The following is a 20,882-nucleotide window of genomic DNA, read 5'->3' as shown; positions in this document are numbered from 1 at the left end:
AACTCATTTTGTACCGTAGCCTGACTCTGTCCCTACACTCTTGTGCTGTTCTTTTGTACAACTCCTTAGTGATTCATCCACATGTGCAGTTTTTGTAGGATTCTTTTTACATTTTCAGTTCCGTAAAGAGCTCCTGGATAGAAAGTATAGGAAGAGGCCCATATTGTGTGTGCTCTCCTTCACAGAAGGATAATTTGCAGCTGTGCCTTTAGACTGTCTCCTTGAGAAACTGCCAGCTTTCTTGTACTCCTTTTTTCCCTTAGATTTTCTTCCCATAGGACCTTACTATCAGTTCTCTGAGTTTTTATAGTCTGCTTTTTTTAAGTCCATTCTCCTGATTCTGCTTCTCACTCCTTCCTTTCCTTAAAATCATAAATTCTATCATTCATGATCACATTCATCCAAATTGCCTCCTACCTTTGGATTTGCTATTAATTCCTCCCTCTTAGTCAGAATCAAGTGTAAAATGGCCACCCCCTGGTTACTTCCTCAACCTTCTGAAAGATTTCCAAAATTGCTGCCAGAAGTGGGATTGCATTAACAGGAAGTTTTAGGAGAGAAAAGCTACGGTGAACAAGAGGTTAATGAAGAGACAGTGAGAGGCATGCTGTTGAGGCTCCAGCTATATTCGATTCAATTCCCAGCCCCACCATAGGCTTCTCACAAGATCTGGAGAAGACATTTAATCTATGTGCCTTAGTTCCACTATAAAACTAGGATAATATCTCCTTAAACTACATTACTGTGGGGAGGTGCTCAGATACTACTTGGTCCTTATGATCCTAAGGATCTAGATCTAGGTGAGCACAGGATCAGGGCCAAGAGGTGAATATAGCTGGACCGCTTGGTAATAGTGACCGTAATGTAAATAAATTTAACATCCCTGTGGCAAGGAAAACACCACAGCAGCCCAACACTGTAGCATTTAATTTCAGAAAGGGGAACTGCACAAAAATGAAGAGATTAGTTAAACAGAAATTGAAAGGTTCAGCACCAAAAGTAAAATTCCTGCAAGCCGCATGGAAACTTTTTAAAGACACAAAAGAGGCTCAACCTAAATGTATACCCCAAATTAAAAAACATAGTAAAAGAACCAAAAATGGTAGCTCCCTTTATGGACACCCAACCAGCCAGTTAACTATAAAATTCCTCTTAGTAGTAGTTCTCTACTTGCTTCACCTGTAAAGAGCTAAAAAATGTCCCTGCATAGATAAAAGGAAGGGTGTGGGCACCTGATCAAAAGAGCCAATGGGAAGGCTCGAACTTTTAAAAATTGGGGGAAAACTTCCCCTTTGTCTGCTTGTGTTGTTCTCCCGGAGGGCAGAGACAGGGCTGGAGCTATGCTGTAAGAGCTTGGGCCAGGGATGAAAAATCATCAAATCATACCTAGAAACTATTCATTTGGAACCCCAGATATGCAAGTAGATCAGGAAATGTCTAGGAAGACACGATTAGGTTTCTCTCATTTCTTTATGGCTTGTGGACTCTTCTGTGCTAACTCCAGGTGCTTTCATTTTGCTTGTAACCTTTAAGCTAGACCTCAAGGAAATTATTCTTGCTTAATTTTTGCATTTGCTCTTTTTAGATCTAGCAATAACCTAAGTTTAGATGTATTTTTTTCTTTTTTCTTTAAATAAAAAAGTTTACCTTTGGTGGCAACAGCTGATTTATTTTGTTTTTTTTTTCCTCAGCTCTTCCCGGGGAGGGGAAGGGTGTTGAAAGGGCCTGACGATACCCCAGAGGAAGAAATTCCCAAGTGTCCCTTCCTGGGTTCTCAAAGGGTTTTTGCACTTGGGTGGTGGCAGCATCTACCCATCCAAGGTCAGAGAAAAGCTGTAACCTTGGAAGTTTAATACAAGCCTGGAGTGGCCAGTATTAAATTTTAGAATCCTTGCAGGCCCCCACCTTCTGCACTCAAAGTGCTAAGTAGGGAATCAGCCTTGACAGTGGCTAATCGACAAAGTAAAAGAAGCAGTGAGAGGTAAAAAGGCATCCTTTTAAAAGTAGAAGTTAAATCCTAATGAGAAAAATAGAAAGAAGCATAAACTCTAGCAAAGGAAGTATAAAAATATAATTAGGAAGGCCAAAAAAGAATTTGAAGAACAGCTAGCCAAAGACTCAAAAAGTAATATCAAAAAAAGTTTTAAGTACATCACAAACAGAAAGCCTGCTAAACAACCAGGAGGCCACTGGATGATTGAGATGATAAAGGAGCACTTAAGGACAATAAGGCCATTGCGGAGAAACTAAATGAATTCTTTGCATTGGTCTTCACAGTTGAGTATGTGAGGAAGAAACCTGAGCCATTCTTTTTAGGTGACAAATCTGAGGAACTATTCCAGATTGAGGTGTTATTAGAGGTGGTTTTGGAACAAATTGATAAACTAAACAGTAGTAAGTCACCAGGACCATGTGGCATTCAAGATTTCTGAAGGAACTCAAATGTGAAATTTCAGGACTACTAACTGTTGTCTGTAATCTATCACTTAAATCAGTTTCTGTACCAAAATGACTGGAGAATAGCTAATGCAGTGTTTCTCAAACTGGGGTCGCCCCTTGTGTAGAGAAAGCCTCTGGCGGGCCAGGCCGGTTTGTTTACCTGCCCCGTCCACAGGTCCACCCAATCGCGACTCCCACTGGCAGGGCAATGGGGGCTGCTGGAAGCGGCAGCCAGCAAGTCCCTCGGCCAGCGCCGCTTCCAGAGGCTCCCATTGGCCTGGAGCAGCGAACCGCGGCCAGTGGGAACTGTGATCGGATGGACCTGTGGACGAGGTAGGTAAACTGGCCTGGCCCGCCAGGGGCTTCCTTACACAAGCAGTGATCCCAGTTTGAGAAACACTGAGCTAATGTGATGCCAATTTTTACAAAGAGCTCCAGAGGAGACCCTGGCAATTACAGACTGATAAACCTGTCTTTGGTACTGGGTAAACTGGTTGAAACTATAGCAAAGAACAAAATTGTTAGACACATAGATGAACATAATTTGTTGAGGAATAGTCCTCATGTTTTTTGTAAAGGGAAATCATGCCTCATCAATTTACTAGAATTCTTTGAGGGAGTCAAAAAGCATGTGGACAAGAGGGATCCAGTGGATACAGTGTATTTAGATGTTCAGAAAGCCTTTGACAAGGTCCCTCACCAAAGGCTCTTAAGCAAAGTAAGCTGTCATGGGATAAGAGGGAAGGTCCTCTCATGGGTCAGTAATTGGTTAAAAGATAGGAAACAAACGGTAGGAATAAATGGCCAGTTTTCAGAATGGTAAGAGGTAAACAGGGGTGTCCCCAGCAGTCTGTACTGGGCCCGCTCCTATTTAACATATTCATAAATGATCTGGAAAAAGGGGTAAATAGTGAGGCGGCAAAATTTGCAGATGATACAAAACTACTCAAGATAGTTAAGTCCTAAGCAGACTGTGAAGAACCACAAGAAGTAATGCACATTGGAAAATATAACCCCAACTATACACATAAAATTAAGGGGTCTAAATTAGCTGTTACTACTCAAGAAAGATCTTGGAGTCATTGTGGATAGTTTGCTGAAAACATACACTCAATGTGCAGTGGCAGTCAAAAAAGCAAATAGAATGTTGGGTATCATTAAGAAAGGAATAGATAATAAGACAGAACATATCATATTGCCTCTATATAAATCCATGCGGATGTGGTTGCCTCATCTCAAAAAACATATATTGGACTTGGAAAAGGTTCAGAAAAGGGCAACAAAAATGATTAGGGGTATGGAATGGCTGCCGTATAAGGAGAGATTAAAAAGACTGGGAGTTTTCAGCTTGGAAAAGAGATGACTAAGGGGGGGGGATATGATAGAGGTCTATAAAATTATGACTGGTGTGGAGAAAATAAATAAGGAAGTGTTATTTACTCCTCCTCCTAACACAAGAACTAGGGCCACCAAATGAAATTAATAGGCAGCAGATTTAAAATGAACAAAAGGAAGTATTTTTTCACACAAGGCACAGTCAACTTGTGGAACTCCTTGCCAGAGGATGTTGTGAAGGCCAAGACTATAACAGGGTTCAAAAAAGAACTAGATAAATTAATGGAGGATAGGTCCATCAGTGGCTATTAGCCAGGATGGGCAGGGATGGTGTCCCTAGCCTCTGTTTGCCAGAAGCTGGGAATGGATCACTTGATTACCTGTTCTATTCATTCCCTCTAGGGCACCTGGCATTGGCCACTGTCAGAAGACAGGATACTGGACTAGATGGACTTTTGGTCTGACCCAGTATGGCTGTTCTTATGTAGACAGACACGGAGAAAATATTTCAAAAGAGTTGCACATACCAAGGCTAAACAAGAGGTTACATTTCAAATATAAATGACCCAGAGCTCTTTGGTAAGGTGACTGGCTGAGCCTGTACTGTTATTACATTTATGAAACCTAGAATGCTGCTTCACTACCTTGTTAGGTTGGAAAGCGAGACAGGACTGTCTATTATGTGCACATACTGCACCAAACACAATAAACCCGATCTCTGATTGGGGTCCGTAGGTGTTACTGCAATACTAAAAGTACCAAATACTGTCAGTTTGCAGAAGTGAGGGAATGGATGTTGCAACATATAGTGATGCAAGAACACTCCATAGAAAGGTAAGTCAGAGCTGAGAATTGAAATTTGGTAGAGTGGTCTTTTTGTTAAAGATCGGTCTTTCAGCATCCTCATGAAAATATGCCCAAATCTGGTCAAGTTATAAGCCTTTGGGGAATAAAATATAGTTTCTACATACTCAGCAGACACTTGTTAGAGCTTTTCCCAAAGATCTTGTCCACACTGCCCCAGCCTGGGAGTAAACAGGACTTTCCTTGCAATTGAAGTTCCTGGTTGCTCTGGGTCAGGAGTGTTGGATGAAGAAGCTGCCTGAACCAAATAGAGGACAAGAAGCCAGGAAAGTCGGGGAGAGGAGAGAGAGAGAGACTGGGCCAGGAGACATTATCAAATGCTATTTTATTCTCTTCATCACTTAGGGTACTGAATGGACCTGCTTTGGGGATTAATCAGGGTTGTATACTACAGGAGACTTGTCTGGAGGACCTCTGTCTTATTTTTTGTGAAGGTGAGAAGGTGTGTAGCGAATGAGGCAGAGGGCACGGTAGGAAGAGAACTGTCTCTTGGTTAAAGCAGCTGAATGCTGTCCTGGAGAACTGGATTTTATCCCTGCCTCTGGTACAGAGTTCTGTCTGATACTGGGCAAATCACTTTATTTTTCACAGGTAGTCACTAATGATGTGTTTCTCATTTTCTGAATTCCTGACTTGAGACCCTGGGATCTGATTTGCAGAAGAGCTAAGCAATCCCAGGTACAGCTGAAGTCAATGAGAGCTGTGCTTTGAACATATGAAGTGCTATATAGTACTATGTACTCTGATAAATCAGGTCCTACATACATCAAGTTAAGGGCACAAAATTAGTGGATTAAAAAAAAAAATCAATCTCTGTGCCTCATCTCCACTTTACAATGGGGAACTAATACCCCCTCATCTCACAGGGATGTTCTGAAAATAAAGTAATGTTTATGAACACTTCGATAGCATAGAGATATGCACTATGGAAAAGCCCCAGAAAAAACTTATAATTCTGTGCTCAGAGCAGGGTTTGAACAGTGTGCAGTACATAAGGCCTGGGGGTTACACATTGAACACTGAGGAGAAAAAATATGGTACTGAATAGGTGCTAATTAAATGAGCACTGCCATGCTGTGCACTGATTGAGGTAGAGGTCCTGTTGGAAAAAAATATATAGTCTTTAATTACACAATACCATACTATCATAATGCATCCTGGCTTTTGAGTGCTTGACTTTGCAATTTTAATGATGCTCTTTTAACAGTTTTTTTTTGGGGGGGGGATTAAGAGGGTGTGTATACACACATTTATAATTTTTAAATATCAGTTCTAGGTTTACCAGTAAACGTAGAACATAGGCTGAAAATGATCATGAATATAAACATAGCATTAGAGGAAAGATTTAATATAAATATTCAAAGGGTCATTAGGCAGACTAATGCCATATGTCCAGTCATATTTCTCAATCTGGAAAAACTCACTTAACACTGAAATTAGACAAATTAATGATTCAAAAAAAGTGACACCTGAAAAGTATGACTTGGCCCACTTAGTTCATTTTACAAACTATTATTAAATACCTTGCAATGGTATAAGACTGTACCATCCCATCTGGATTATTTGAAGAGTACAGACTGAGAGCAATAAGATTAAACTCTCTATGGCTAAGTCCATAAACCCCTGATCAGTTTCTGGAGCCCACAGTAAAGCTGAATAGAAGGCTGGTTTAGAAGTTAAATCAATGTGGAAGACCTAGAGTAGCCCCCAAAGTATCAGCATCTTCCTTTCCAGAAAGTAGGTTACACCTCCAGCAAAATACCCTCTTCCCCCCAAAAAAGAAATACAGCACAGAGCTCACCACAGGGACTTGAACCTGGGTCTCCAATATCCAAGGTGAGTGCTCCGGACTATTTATTTATTTTGAGGTGAAGGGCTGCAGCTTCTTCTCCCCCTTGGTCTGAAACATCAAAATCTTTTGCAATATTTTTATGCAATGTTCCACTCAGACACTGGACAGTTGACAGACAATATCTTCCACTAGAAAGCAGTGCACGTATACATATATGGTAAAGCCATATATCCATCCTCATCATATTGGCATGTCAGTCAGCTTCTTCTCACAATCTCCCCATAGGATCAGCTGTGTCACATCAACTGATGGTCAAGCAGCATTAACATATTTTCACCTTTGAGCTGTTTGTGATTATAGGCAATCACTAAAGCCAGTGCCATCTCCACACCATACCCAGTTTGCATGATCATCGTCCCTATGTCATTTTGATCAGGGCTTTTATTGTTGTTTAAGTGAAAGATAGTGTACCCATAGTAACCTTTACCCGTGCTCCCCCACCACCATCCAATAACTGAAGGATGTCCCTTACCTACTTTTAAGATTCTGATATTGCATAGCTAAAGAACTTTTACATATGTTGCAAGAGAAAATACTTTCTATACCTCAAAGGACTGCATACATTATCACTAAGTATAATGTGACTGCTGTATTTGTCTTTTAATGTAACCAGTGATATATGATTGCTGTTAAAATACATTAAAATTCATAGAGATATAAAGTTAAAGACAGCTGGAGACAGCAGTTCTCCAAATGTGGTCTGTGGAGAGCTGGCAGTACTGGCTCCCATCCTCATTTCTATCTGCTAAATTGCATTAAAACGGACTGCTAAAAATAAAATAAATACTTCCCTAATATTGAGTTCTCCATGCAAGCAGTGGATGTAGTTCTCACAGAGATATTACACAATTTGAAATGGAAGAGGAGGGGCGCTACTCTGTGCAATAATGAATAGGCAGGGAACTGTTCACAAGGTACCTGTTATTAAAATATAGTCCACACTATGAAACAGTGCGTGATCCTGTTACCCACCGATATTCAGAGTCAGAAGTTGAGAATGTAAGCATTCATAATAGAGGCATATTGTTCTTTATTAGATATTTTGCCAGCAAAAACTAAAAGTATTACTAAAAATAAAGACTGCATTCTGTCAGTCAAAACAATTGCAGTCCCAAGGTTCTGTTGTGGATGTTAGTTCTGTAACAATATAATTTACACCTTTGCATCCACTTTTCTCAGCTGAACATTGTTTCTGGATTTCTCAGACTCACACAACTTATGCATTCAGTCATGCTCTCAAAAAAGAGTGTTTAAAAATTAACTGTTCAAGGCTGTACTCATGTTATTCTATGGCAGTTACAATCTTTCCAAATTAGAACCCAAAAAAGCAACAGTAGTAAGTAACACTCGATACTCCCTACAAAATAGGTTGAATTTTGTCTCACACACACACAGGTGATTGTTCTATGGTTCAAGAGACATTCAGAAAGGCAGCTTCCATGCCGTGTAGCAGATTTTGTTCTTTCCCTTTTCTGCCTCCCTCCTCCTCAACACTCTGTAGTAGGCTGAACTAGTGCCAGAGACTCAGGGAGGCCAACTTTGACTGGAATACTCAAAGAGCACATTTTAGAAGTTTAGCAGTACAGTCAAACTATACCGTAAAATACACAAAAAACTTGACCATCACTAAAAAGTCAGTAATTGCTAGAAGAATAACCTTTAAAGCCTAGAGAAATAGGCTTTCAGAACCCCACACAGCAGCACTGAATGAAGCAGGAAATGATGAACAAAGAAAGGAATTTCATAGATTCCAGATGTACTCCAACACCAGCTGGGAAATACAAGCAAGAAATCAAACTAAAGCCTTGTGAAGGCCACCACTCGGTTTTCTTCTGGGAGTTTTTGATTAAAAGTAAAGTAAGCTATAAGTAGCTTGTAAATGTTAATGTTTTCAGAAATACTCTGATGTAGTAGTACATCAGTCTTTCCCATCCTATGCCAAAGAGTTACTTTAACACCCATAAGTCAGAGTCATTGCACAAGGGGCAGAATTAAGGTTGCAAAAGAAATCATGAATTTGGCATTTCCTAATTTTCTACTGTTTGACACTGCAATCTAAGCAGCATTTTTAATAATTTTTTTGTATGTAAATGTTATATAAATTGTCATAGCAAGCAGCACATTTGAGAACATAGTATTGCAAATTGCCAAGATTTCTACATTTGGAAAATGAAAACCGAAATTACTTCCTACAAATGCAAATTACAAACATGAGTACAAAAATATACTGAAGATGATGGTTACCATTATTTTCTTTAAAGACTAATGAAGAAAAATTGAATTTAATGAGAGCTTGAGAAGTAACAACTGGCTAATATACACAAAACCAGTCACTCACGAACTGTCACTCACAGAATAACCCACTTGAGAGTAGTATTCATAAGGAGGTTAAGAAAAGTACTCTTTCATGAGTTCCTGAAGCTCTGCCTGCTATTTATATAGCCTAATGCCTTGAATTTTGCAAGTTCGCTTTTTGAAACAGGAACACACAAATATGCTATCCGGTCTTCTAAGGCAAATTGTCCTTCCAGACCAATTTTGAAATCTTCCTGAGTAGCAGTACAGTGACAGAAGCCCAAGTATAGCCTTGACTTCAAGAGGAAATGAATCCATGCTAAAACATGACAGAAGCAGCTTATATTTCATAAGAGGTAATGTTGGTGCAAGAAGATTTAGAAGTTGTTGTCTGTTCTGCCTTTAATGAAAAACAAAAAAAACTTCTGACTATTCCAGGAATAAATAGGATATTTTTGGAATACAAAGTTATTCCCCTCTCCTCTCAGTTGTTTAGCTCAAGTGAATATCAAAAGTTGAAAAAAAATATCTAAACTTTTGCCAAACTTCAGATATTTAAGAAAATGCCACAATTAACTTTCCAGTATGTATGAAAGAAGACATATATAAACTCTACATATCTGATGCAAAGTAGGTATTTCACTACACAGTGACTGCCTAAATCCATCAGTAACACCTCGCCCGGCCCAGGAAAACATTCTTAACAGTAGCTTCCTCCCAGTCTACTCATTCACCTCTGTCCTCCAAAAGACTCCTCCTTCTTGCTACAATCCTTCTCCTCCTCTCCTGCTGCTCAGCTCTCCTCCTTTCAGCAAATGGGTTTCAAGGAACTGCTGCTTCTGGGCCTATGCAGAGACCTTCCCAAATCTGATGTGGGCAGAGGGAAGAGGAGGGAAAGGTGGGAAAAGGGAGAAAGCTGGCAGACGGGGTCTCAAATTCAGCCTAATTAGCCGGATATGAAAACAAGAGACACTTAAGGTTTGAAAACTGGAACCTCCACCCAACAGCTGGAGGTTAGATAAGTCTAGTGTAGAGTATCTTTTTAACATCCGCTCTAACCACCCCATCATCATCTTCCAAAAACTGCATAAACACTAAACAACATTTTTCTTTGAGGAAAAAACACTAAAGGACTTCAAGTTCCTAGGCTAAGCCATTTTGAAGATCAGATGAACCACAAACAGAAATTTCCAACAGGGAAATTCAGGAAATAGCAGAACACCATAACTTTAGAAGTCTTAGGCTTTTCCAAAATTCCTCCAAAAACTTATAGACTCAAATTCTAGGGTCAGAAGGGACCAATGTGATCATCTAATCCGACCCCCTGCACAAAGCAGGCCACAGAACCCTACCCATCCACTTCTATAACAAACCCCTAACCTATGTCTGAGTTACCGAAGTCTTCAAATTGTGGTTTGAAGACCTCAAGCTGCAGAGAATCCACCAGCAAGTGACCTATGCCCCATGCTGCCGAGGAAGGCAAAAAACCTCCAGGGCCTCTGCCAATCTGCCCTGGAGGAAAATTCCTTCCCGACCCCAAATATGGCAATCAGCTAAACCCAGAGCATGTGGGCAACTTCTGCCATTGGAAGATGTGGCATATGAAATTTCAGGGAAATTATTTTGGGGTGAGGAGGAGGAGGAAGATTAGGCATGGGCTGAAAATAAATCAAGCTTATAACTGGAGCCTAAAATCAAAGACATTGTTAAAGAACTGATGATAGAGTTGTTGTTTTTAAAATGCACTATGATCACATAAATTGCTAGTACAAAGCAGAAAAAGTTAAGAAAACTATTCAGAATGTACAAGTTTCTCATCAACTTCAGTCTCACAAAATACAGCCTATTGTCATCACTAAAGCACATACTAAGCCAGCAGTTCTCAAACTGAGGGTCAGGAGCCCAAAGTGGGTTGCAACTTTGTTTTAATAGGATCACCAGGGCTGGTGTTAGACTTGCTGGGGCCTGCGGCCCAAGCCCCACAGCCCAGGCCGAAGCTCAAGCCCAAGCCCTCAAGCTTCAGCCTCGGACATGGGGGCCTGCAACCTGAGCCCTGCCACCCAGGGCTGAAGCCCAAGGGCTTTGGCTTTTGCCCACCTGCACAGGGTGAGGGGACTTGGGCTTTGTGTCCCACCCCTCCTGCCCTGGGGGAGTGGGGTGGGACTTAGGCAGGCCCAAGATTTAGTCTCGCCCTCGGATCATGAAGTAATTTTTGTTATCAGAAGGGGACTGCAGTGCAATGAAGTTTGAAAACAGCTGTAAGTTTCTCAATTACCAGCAGAAAATGGATGAAAGTAGATTTAAAATATAGCATTAAGACATAATACCATCTGGTATAGTGATTCATTAACATATGTCTGAAATGTCTTAATTCCCTGAGACATTAAAACAGACCACTAACACATACCCTATCATGTCTTAATGCTGTAGTATTGCTATTTGAGTTTTAGGAGTCTGAAGTCATTATCATAGAAACATAGGACTGGAAGGGACCTTGAGAGGTCATCTAGTCCAGTCCCCTGCACTTATGGCCGGATTAAATATTATCTAGGTCAGTGGTTCTCAAACCTTCTCCCCCACCCCCCAGACCACTTGAAAATTGCTGAGGATCTTGGGGGAACCACTTAATGATCTTTCCAAATGTTGTTTGTACCATTAGCTAACTATTGTAAAGTGCTTTGGATAAAAGCACTATATAAAAAAAATCTTATTAAAATATGAGTTGTGCTTTTATTTGTATTATCAACTGTCTTACCTTTTTTAAAACCATGGATGTGCCCTCCCATCCCATCAGCAGCCCCCGAGCTGGGGCTGGAAAAAAAAGGCCACCACCTCACCATATGTGTGTCTTCTCCAGGGTCCAGGCACCTAATTAGTGGAGCCATGCAGGTGTGGCTCCACTAATTAGGTGGGTGGCCCTTCATTCTCTCATGTGTGGCCACCTAGGTGTGCGCCTTAGAGGGAACTATCTGCAGACTACCTGAATGGAGCTCGCGGACCACAGTCTGAGAACCTCTGATCTAGAGCATCCCTGACAGGTGTTTGTCCAACCTGCTCCTAAAAATCTCCAATGATGGAAATTCCACAACCTCCCCTAGGCAATTTATTCCAGTGCTTAACCACCCTGACAGTTAGGAAATTTTTCCTCATGTTCAACCTAAACCACCCTTGCTGCAATTTAAACCAATTGCTTCTTATCCTATCCTCAGAGGTTAAGAAGAACAATATTTCTCCTTCCTTCTTGTAACAACCTTTTATGTACTTGAAAACTGTTACGCCGCCCCCCTTCGTCTTCTCTTCTCCAGACTGAAAAAATGGGGTTTATTTAATCTTCCCTCATAAGTCATGTTTTGTAGACCTTTAATCATTTTTGTTGTTCTCCTCTGGACTTTCTCCAATTTGTCCACATCGCTCCTGAAACGTGGTGCCCAAAACTGGATACAATACTCCAGTTGAAGCCTAATCAGCATGGAGTGGAGCGGAAGAATTACTTCTTGTATCTTGCTTACAACACTCCTAGTAATACATCCCAGAATGATGTTTGCTTTTTTTGCAACAGTTTAACACTGTTCACTCATATTTAGCTTGTGATCTATTATGACCCACAGACCCCTTTTAAACAATGCGTTTGATATCCTGGTTTTCCCCTTCCCTCCAGAGAGCTCTCCTCGAATTTGAACATGGGTGACATGCCTCTCTCTTCATTCCAGGATTTCTACTTCCACTACCTCTGCTACTTTCTCTCATGTTGGTAAATATCACGGTGTTGCAGCTAGAGTGTCATACAGCACATGAGGAGCTTTCCATGAGGAAATGGAACAGAAGATAGAGGAAGGGGGTCTGTATTAAGCACCCATCATCTTCCTTCTCTTTAAGACAGTGATACTCAGACCTCAGGGGTTCAGGAGCCAAATTAGCGATCAACATTACCCAAGAGAGCCACAATAGCATGAATTCATTGTTTTATTTACCGTAATACTATATTTTCATATTTCAACAATATGAAAGGGAAATATTTAGTCACATATACATACATTCTCACAGCAAAATAACTGACCAAGTATTATTATATGAACTGCGATCAGTTAACAACATAGTAAAAGGTCCTGATTGGTTAATAATTAAATCACACCGTGTTTATCATCATGTGCTCCAAAGACACGCATTACAGAGCTACTTGCAGCTCAAGAGCCTCAGTCTGAATATCACTGGTTTAAGAGATCAAATGCTGTAATCATCAATTCACCAGAGACCATTCAGATCTCACACCAGTGTTAGCTATTGGCTTCTACTGGTTTATCCCCAACTTACAATAGTAAATGAGATCAGAGTGAGACCTCCAATCCTTCATTAGCCTGAGAATTGGCACGGGGGGGGGGGAGGGAGAAGAAGAGTCTTAAGGTCCCTTCAGGATTCTATAATGCCATTTTGTTTTCATTTGTAACATCTAGGAGATTTGCCTGTTTATCCTGCAGTTAGCAATATAGCACTCATTAGGTATGTTTAGGGTTGTTTTTTTTTTTAAATTGTAGATCTTTCTATTTTTGCTTTAGGGTCAGAACTAAGTCAAAAGGTGATAGTTTTTAAAAATACTTTTAAAAACTAAGTTTTGGCTCTCTCCCCATTCCTTGTTACTGTGGTAAGTACTTTGCTGCTACTTGTAAAATGCCAACCATATTTGAAAACCCCTAAAAATGTGTATTTCCCTGTTTCAGACTCCTGGACCGATCTCTCTCACTCAGGCATTTGAATGGGATGGGGAGGAATGTACAACAAATTGCTGTATCCATCATCATCATCATCATCATGAAATATCTAATTAGGAAAAGGCAGTTAATAGAGAATCATCTTTTATATAGTCTAGTGGGCAATGCTGGGCCAGAGTGAGGAAGAAAAAACCCCATGACCCCACCATCAAATCGAAAAAGTTAAAGTACCTACCTCACACCCATCCAATGATTTCTTTATATCAAAAGGGATTTTTCTTCTAATGTGGCATAGTTGCAGCCTTAACTATGAAGTTGCTTTTACATGAGAAACATCACTTAACATGTGAAGTGCAAAAATGCAAAAATCCTTTTGTTAGCATGACAAAGTTATAACCAAGGTTACACCATTTACTTCTGGGGTTTTTTGCACTTGGTAATAGTAATCAACCAACCATATGGGAACAGTAATTAGACAGTTGTCATAAGTCCTATATCCCAGCATGATATATAAGCAATTATCTAATACAAATATGGCCCGAGAGACTATGTCCTGCCTGCGCTGTTTGTAGGATTTTTAATCCTCTTGTGTAGCCTCAGAACAATGTTACACAGCAGCTGATTTCAAGTCTTGATCTGTTCACTCTTAGTTGTCACACAGGAAACGTAAACTTCCAAGGGAACGTGGCCAGGATGAATAGTCTATTAATCTTGGTGCAGCAGCTAGGAGAGAAGCCCCCATGTTGACACATGAAACTTGAGGGAGATTAGTATCACACAGAGTAATGCAAAAACAGACAATTGTAGGCACACAGTAAGTAGTAACAAGCACTAATATTGTGACTGAATATAATCCCAGTAACAGAGTATTTGTTTTCCCACTAATAAAAGCTATCCTAAAAAGTTATTTCGATACATTGATAAATTGACAAATGCATTTTCTGGAAAACGATCACAGATTAGGATATCAAGTATCATATAATGGAGCTCTTGCCATCGGAGAACACTGGGTGCTTTGACCTCCAGATGAAGTCACCTAACTATATTTCTGAAAACTCGAAGAATCATTATTAGTTAACCATGACCACAGGATCAAAAGGATAGCATGGCTGCTAATTCCAGAAACAAAAAAAACTGGGAAGTTATGTTCAGAGTCTCTACTGTCCTGAATTAATCTGTTTTTTTGACCTAGTAACCGTGGCTCCAGACCCTCCAGAAACTGAACCATGTTTGGTTTTGTTCCCATGTGCAGGATCTGTATAATTTTACAAAATGTGATTAAGTTAATTTAGAAATCATGAAAGGTACAAGACTGACAGCCCCGAAGACTAGCATCCTCTGCTATTCTTATAGCAAGGACAAAAACCCACAGGAGTAAAGTCTTTACCATGCTGCCTTAATAATTTACCTCTGTCCTCAGCTGGTGGGGCCATCCTTCAGGGTCAGGTGGTAGTTTGTTCTCCATATCCATTCAACCCTTGTACTCTCTTATGGATCTGTCAGAACAGCCTATTGTATGTAGTGCTCTCTCCACATGGAAGAGCGCTGACCACCATTCCTTTCAGACAGCACACTGAACCACCACCAAATGTGGTTGCTACCAAGCTGAACAAGGTTTGAATCGGTGAGCTAGAGATGAAAAAGTCTACCTACTATGAATCCCCTTAAATCATCCAGTCTCACACTTTAAACAGCGTTGCTTGTTGTTTGGTATGTTAGCTGTTTATTTAAATTACCACTCCGCCCCCTCCCCGACACACCATCAGTAGTACTTGTTAACATTTTAGTGTGGTTCTGATCTTGTGAATTCTTAAATATATCTGGGGACAGGCAATTAGCTTCGCCTAGTTTCCATCATTTGCTGCTCTACTGATTTTGAAACAACTGATCAATAAATCATTCTTCTCCCCTACCCCATGACATTTTATATGTATGTATTTCTCACAATAAATCGTTTTTAAAGCATAGATTAAGGAAAAAAGTGACTTGCTGAGAAAATGTTTAATCCAATGTTTGTGCACTCATTGTAACACTGCTCTGTTTACAGATGTAGTTGACTTTACTATTTCCACAATGACCCATTTCATACACAAAGTACTACATAATGCATCATTTCTAAAATGCTACTTCCCTTCTCCATTTCTACATATGAGTGCATTACAGTATTCCAGAAAATTGCTAACAAAGTCAGGCACGGTATGAGCACTAACACATTCTTGAGTTTCAGTTCTAACTTGCTACTGAGCTGGATATATCATCCATACCAAAGTTACACAATGAAATCACCCACGTGATTTATGTTCTGAAACCAGTCTTATTTCACTCATGACTTCCAAATGAAGGGTTCAATCCATCAGCCCTCCCACAAGAGATTGATATCTGTTGGGCTGTTTCTAGAAGTACTGTAGGATTAATCTCAACATCTAAACCTACAGATAAAAAGATAGTCAACTGTGAGAACTCTTATTACATATGATTTTTGAACATTCGCTCAAAAGCACTAAGTTATACTATCAAGAGAATAGAATAAATTTAACATTCCTGGATACAACACTGCAAGATTTAAGGTATTTTATTAAAACCAAAGTTCATATATTTTAAGGCCAAAATGGACCACTATGATTGTGTAATCTAACTTCCATCGTAACACAGGCTTGTCATTCCTGCAGTGCAGGATTTGTTCTTTCCTACTATCCAGGTTATGGCTTTCCATTGCAGAAATGCTGAATGTGCTAAATATGTACTTTGCTTTTATTTCTGTAATTGTAGTTAAGTAGTAAAATGACACGAGTCAAAGGAGAGAAAAGGGCAGCAATTAAGTAAAGCATATTTATTAAGTATTATTAACAGTAACTATGTTGCCAAGCAGAAGCACTCTTTGTAGTTTTGCCAGCCAATCATCTGCCACAAATCTTATGTTGTTTCCTTTCAGGTTCTGAAACCCTGACTCATGGAAATATCAGAGCTGCACACTTCCTCAAAGTAGCAATCTTATAGGAAGCATTTGTTTAGTCTTACAAGACACATTGTTTTGTTTATGTATGAGAGATTCCTGTAAAAAAAATTATTTTCAATGAAGAAAGATGGACAATGTGAAAATACAGTTTCAGTAAAAAGTAGCCAAATAAAATCTGACCTTGAGGGGAAATATTTAGCAAAGGCAATAAATGTCCTTTTATTTCTGTCCATATGCTGCTTTCCTGTAATAATGATTTTATTCTAATCAGGGGGGAACCATGAGCAAAACCAGACAGGCACCGAGTTCCTCCAATGGAGAGGACCACAAAAAGGAGAGTTAGTGTAGTGACAGCTCCTCTTTCCCAAAAGCCCTCACCCATAGTGTCTCAAAGGAATCCCCCTCATTTTATCTCCTCTTCAATATCTACATGAGATCATCTGTAGAATCAGCTTCACTGCTCATGATATGCCAGCCATGGAAACAGAAGAAAGCCATTCTCCACAGATGCAAACAATGCAATCACAAGAACGTCACAAAGTCCACACAAGATTAAGTCCTAAAGAGAGAGCAACTGGCTCAAGCTGAATCAAGACAAGACTAGCATGATCTTCTTCAAAATAGGGAAACATTGTAAAGAACTAAGACATCACACCCCACTTGGCTTGAAGTGGTTTTGTTCATTAAACTCAGTCATTGATCCTGGACAATCAGTTGACTTTTTTTGGGCCACTAATACTTTCTTCCATCTGCAGCTTCCTAGGGAATGCTACTTCTTCCTGCCAGACAAGATCTTCCCATGGTGATTCACAAGCACAAGACCTTGAGTCCATCTCACAATCCACTGCCATTGCTATTTCAAGGTATTCAGTGTCTTCAGCAGGTCAGGATCCTGCTGTATGTGGCCATTTCTCCATCCATGACATGACAGAAGTGCTCCTCTGGGATAACACAGCTCACAAAACCAAGCACTAAGTGATTTTGGTCAAAGAAATTTGGCTTAGAAATGAATTTCCAAAGAAGATTAGAACTGATCCAGACTCTGATCACTTTTAGAACATTACGACAGAGCTTTTCCAACCATGAACTATATTTTATATAGCCAAAAAAAGTAAACAAATCCAACCAGGGAAGGGCAAACAGAAGTCGACTTGGATACTAGTGATGGACACAAAAACCTCAAGATAGACAGGTATGGAGAGATTTCCACTCCTAAAAGCTGATAGAAGTGGATTGTGGCTCCTTGCCTCTCATTTCCCCTTTCATGTCTACCTTTAGCTTGTAGATATCTGAATAAAATTCCAAACGCTCATGAAGACTGAGTGCAATACAAATACTACATATTATTTCTTCTGAGTGCACATAAAGATCATTTGTTCCACCTTTGAGATGGAAAGTCGGAACTCTAGAGCATCTTGGCAAAATTATGCAGGTTACAACCACTTCACAAGACCTACTAAACAGAACTGAGATAACATCAACATGCCAATTTTTCCCAGTCAGTTCAGAAATGGCAGCTATCCTGCCACCTCTGTTTTGCTGACATGACTTTCACTTCTGTGAGAACATACTCAAGTCCCAGAAGTGTTTAACATTTCAACAGAACTTGTTATATAAGCATTTCTTCAGAAACTCTTGCCATGAATGTTGGATTAATATAATTTCAAAGACATTACTACTATAAAATGACAGAAGGAACAAATTGGCTCCTGTATACATTTACCATTGCCCTCTACTGGATTAAAAAGTCAAATTTCATGTGCATACCAATCCGCTCTGCTACCTGACCTATTGGAGTTACTCCTACCACATCAGATAGATGATCTTTATTTTAGGAACAAAAGGTTAGGCATTCTAGTGTCAATGACACAGTGAGAAAACTGTATCTAACTATGCATAAGTGCCCATGAATCACTACTCTAGTATTAACAATGAGGAGTCCTTGTGGCACCTTAGAGACAAGGACTCTTTGTTTTTGCTGATACAGACTAACATGGCTACCACTCTGAAACCTACTCTAGTATTGAGTATCAAATCAAAAATTATTCTAATAAGGGTTCAGATATTAAATTCTGAAATGGGATTTACTTTAGCAAATGCTTTGGTCAGATTAATGTCAAACCTTTTGCATTTGTTGCTAAATTATATCTTCTCTGTCACTCAGGCATATTTCAATTATGACAGTCAATTAGTTATGACACCATCACATTACTCCCTTCAGTGAATGCCAGTCAATGCTACACTACTTGCAGTGGTTTTTCTTACATGCAAAATGGTAGATAGAAATTCTTCTGTTACTACTACTTCTTTAGTTATAACATACTGCTATTCCATGAATTTCTCTTTTAATACACCTACCACAACAAGCCATTAAACATGTGATTTTTTTTCTCCTTCAAGGGAACTTGAAAGCCAGTCTCATTCATGCTACTATAATATTTTATTTCTGTGGTGCCAGATTTTGTATTTTAAGCTACTGTGTAACTGGATTAATGAGGGAAGGATCCTAACAGCAAGGTAACATGTTACCATCTCCTTGAAATACTATTTTGTTACTTGAGTAATGAGATTTACTCTCTAACTTGTTTTACTTTATCTTGCATTACAGTTGGTAGGAATGAAGTTGCTTTTAGGAGTATCAACATGTCAACAGTGATTTTCAAAAGCACAAAAAGGAACTAATCATCTAACTCTCTTAGCCCTCAGTGGGAGTTAGGCACCTTAGCTTCCTTTCAAACTCCCAACTGCCCCAAATAGCAGAGAAAAAAAAGCAAAACAAAGTGTTCCCTTCAAAATGAAGTGCGTTTATTCTGTTAAGGAAACAAGGGATTTCCCAACAGCCCTGCACATTCAAAACACTACCAGAGAGAGTTTTAATCTACAACACAGTGACATCTGTCGCTTACTTTCTAATAATGTGGTTTGGAAATCACTCAGCAGCTAAAATAGCAATGCATCTCTAAAACAAAGTGAGCTACCTTCTGCAACAGCCACATGGCAATAGCTTAGTTTCCACAATACATGAGACTGTAGCAATATTAGATGCATTAAAATTTTATTAAGGTTGAACCTACTGCTAGTCATTTTATGCCCTTCTATTTCTCCACATCAGTTTTAGCAAATGATGCACAAAACTGATCACAGAATATCAAGGTTGGAAGGGACCTCAGGAGGTCATCCAGTCCAACCCCACGCTCAAAGCAGGACCAGTGATGACTGGCTTTGTTAGTCTTCAAACCGTTCTTCATACCTTTTCAGTGTAATTTAGCAAAAATCAAGTCCTGGGGCTCACGCAGATAATGCCCCAGGTTGTTCATCCATCGTATTATATAATCTGTCACCAATACTAGTGGGACTAGGAATCTAAAAGAAACAGAGATTTGCATTCTCCATGTCCAATGCACTTCCACGCGAGGGGTGGGGGAGAGCGCGTTTGAAAGACAAGTCCAAGGATAGGCTGTTTTGTTTAGTTTCTAACTGTAACTGACAAAGATGCTGCTGCAGCTGGTCAGTTTCTAGTCGGGATGTTGTTGCACGATTTTAAGGAACAGCCCAATCCATTTCAGGCAGGACAGACCCATAGTGTTCTTCTCAGCATCCACTGCCCCTCTGAGGCGGAGCCTTTGCGAAGAAACTTCAGCAGGGACAAGAAGCAGGCAGGGTAGCTGCTGGGCAGACTGAAGAGCCCTCTACGCGCAGAGCCGTCCCGGCTAGGAGGGATGAGGCAGGGCAGCTGCTGTAAAAGGCAACGGGACCCCACAGCGCCTAGCTAGGCGGCTGCTGCCTCCTCAGCACTCGCTTTAGAGGGAGGGAGGCAGGCAGGCAGGCGGGCTGGGGCAGAGGAGCCTCGATGCACTGTAGCTCCCAGTGCAAGAAGGTACCTGCAGTTCGGCTGCAGCCCCGCGGCCCCAGAGCCCACGCCAAGGCTGCAAAGAGCCCCCCTCGCGCCCTTTGTTGGCGGCCGGGGACGCTCCCTTCTCCTGCTCTTACCTATTTTAATCCTGACGCTCTGAAAAACCCGGAGCCCCTCTTCCTCCACCGCCATGGTGCCGCCTAGCCTGGCTCCCAGCGGCGCTCAAGCTCCTCCACCGCGGAGACGCACGGGCAGGGAGAAGGGAGGCGGGCAGCGCCTGCCGCGGTGGGTCGGAGGCTGGCTGGCTGTGCGGCTCGGGCGAGCAAGCACACTGCGCAGCCCCCGCCCGCTGCTGCTGCTGCCGCCGCTGGCTCCGCTCGCGCAGACCAGCGCCGCCCCCGCAGCCGCCGCCCCATTGGCTAGCGGAGCGCCCGGCCGCGCCGCTCATTGGGCCGCTCGAGCGGGCCGCTCCCTATTGGGAGAGAACGAGAGACAGCGAGAGTGTTACAGCCCCGAACAGCTGGCGAGCTGGGCCGGGGCCGGGAGAAGGGGCCCGCTACCTGCCCCAACCCCCCGGTTCAC

General features: G+C 41.0%; 1 protein-coding gene across 2 annotated transcripts in view; it reads right to left on the bottom strand.

The window, feature by feature from the left end:
• Positions 1-20,616, bottom strand: part of RASA3 (RAS p21 protein activator 3) — a 207,707-nt gene extending 187,091 nt beyond the window's left edge. Inside the window, exon 1 of one of the 2 annotated variants that reach the window (XM_050921823.1) lies at positions 20,438-20,616. In XM_050921823.1, the coding sequence (XP_050777780.1) occupies positions 20,438-20,492 (55 nt within the window). In that variant the 5' untranslated portion in view covers positions 20,493-20,616. Of the gene's footprint in view, positions 1-19,697; positions 19,720-20,437 lie in introns of those variants that run through there. The other variant, XM_050921832.1, reaches the window with a different exon arrangement.
• Positions 20,617-20,882: the final 266 nt, after the last annotated feature.

This window comes from Gopherus flavomarginatus, chromosome 1, assembly GCF_025201925.1.
Source record: "Gopherus flavomarginatus isolate rGopFla2 chromosome 1, rGopFla2.mat.asm, whole genome shotgun sequence".
NCBI lineage: Eukaryota > Metazoa > Chordata > Testudines > Testudinidae > Gopherus > Gopherus flavomarginatus.
The sequence above is the reverse complement of the archived record's forward strand: the minus strand, read 5'-3'. Positions and strand labels throughout refer to the sequence as shown.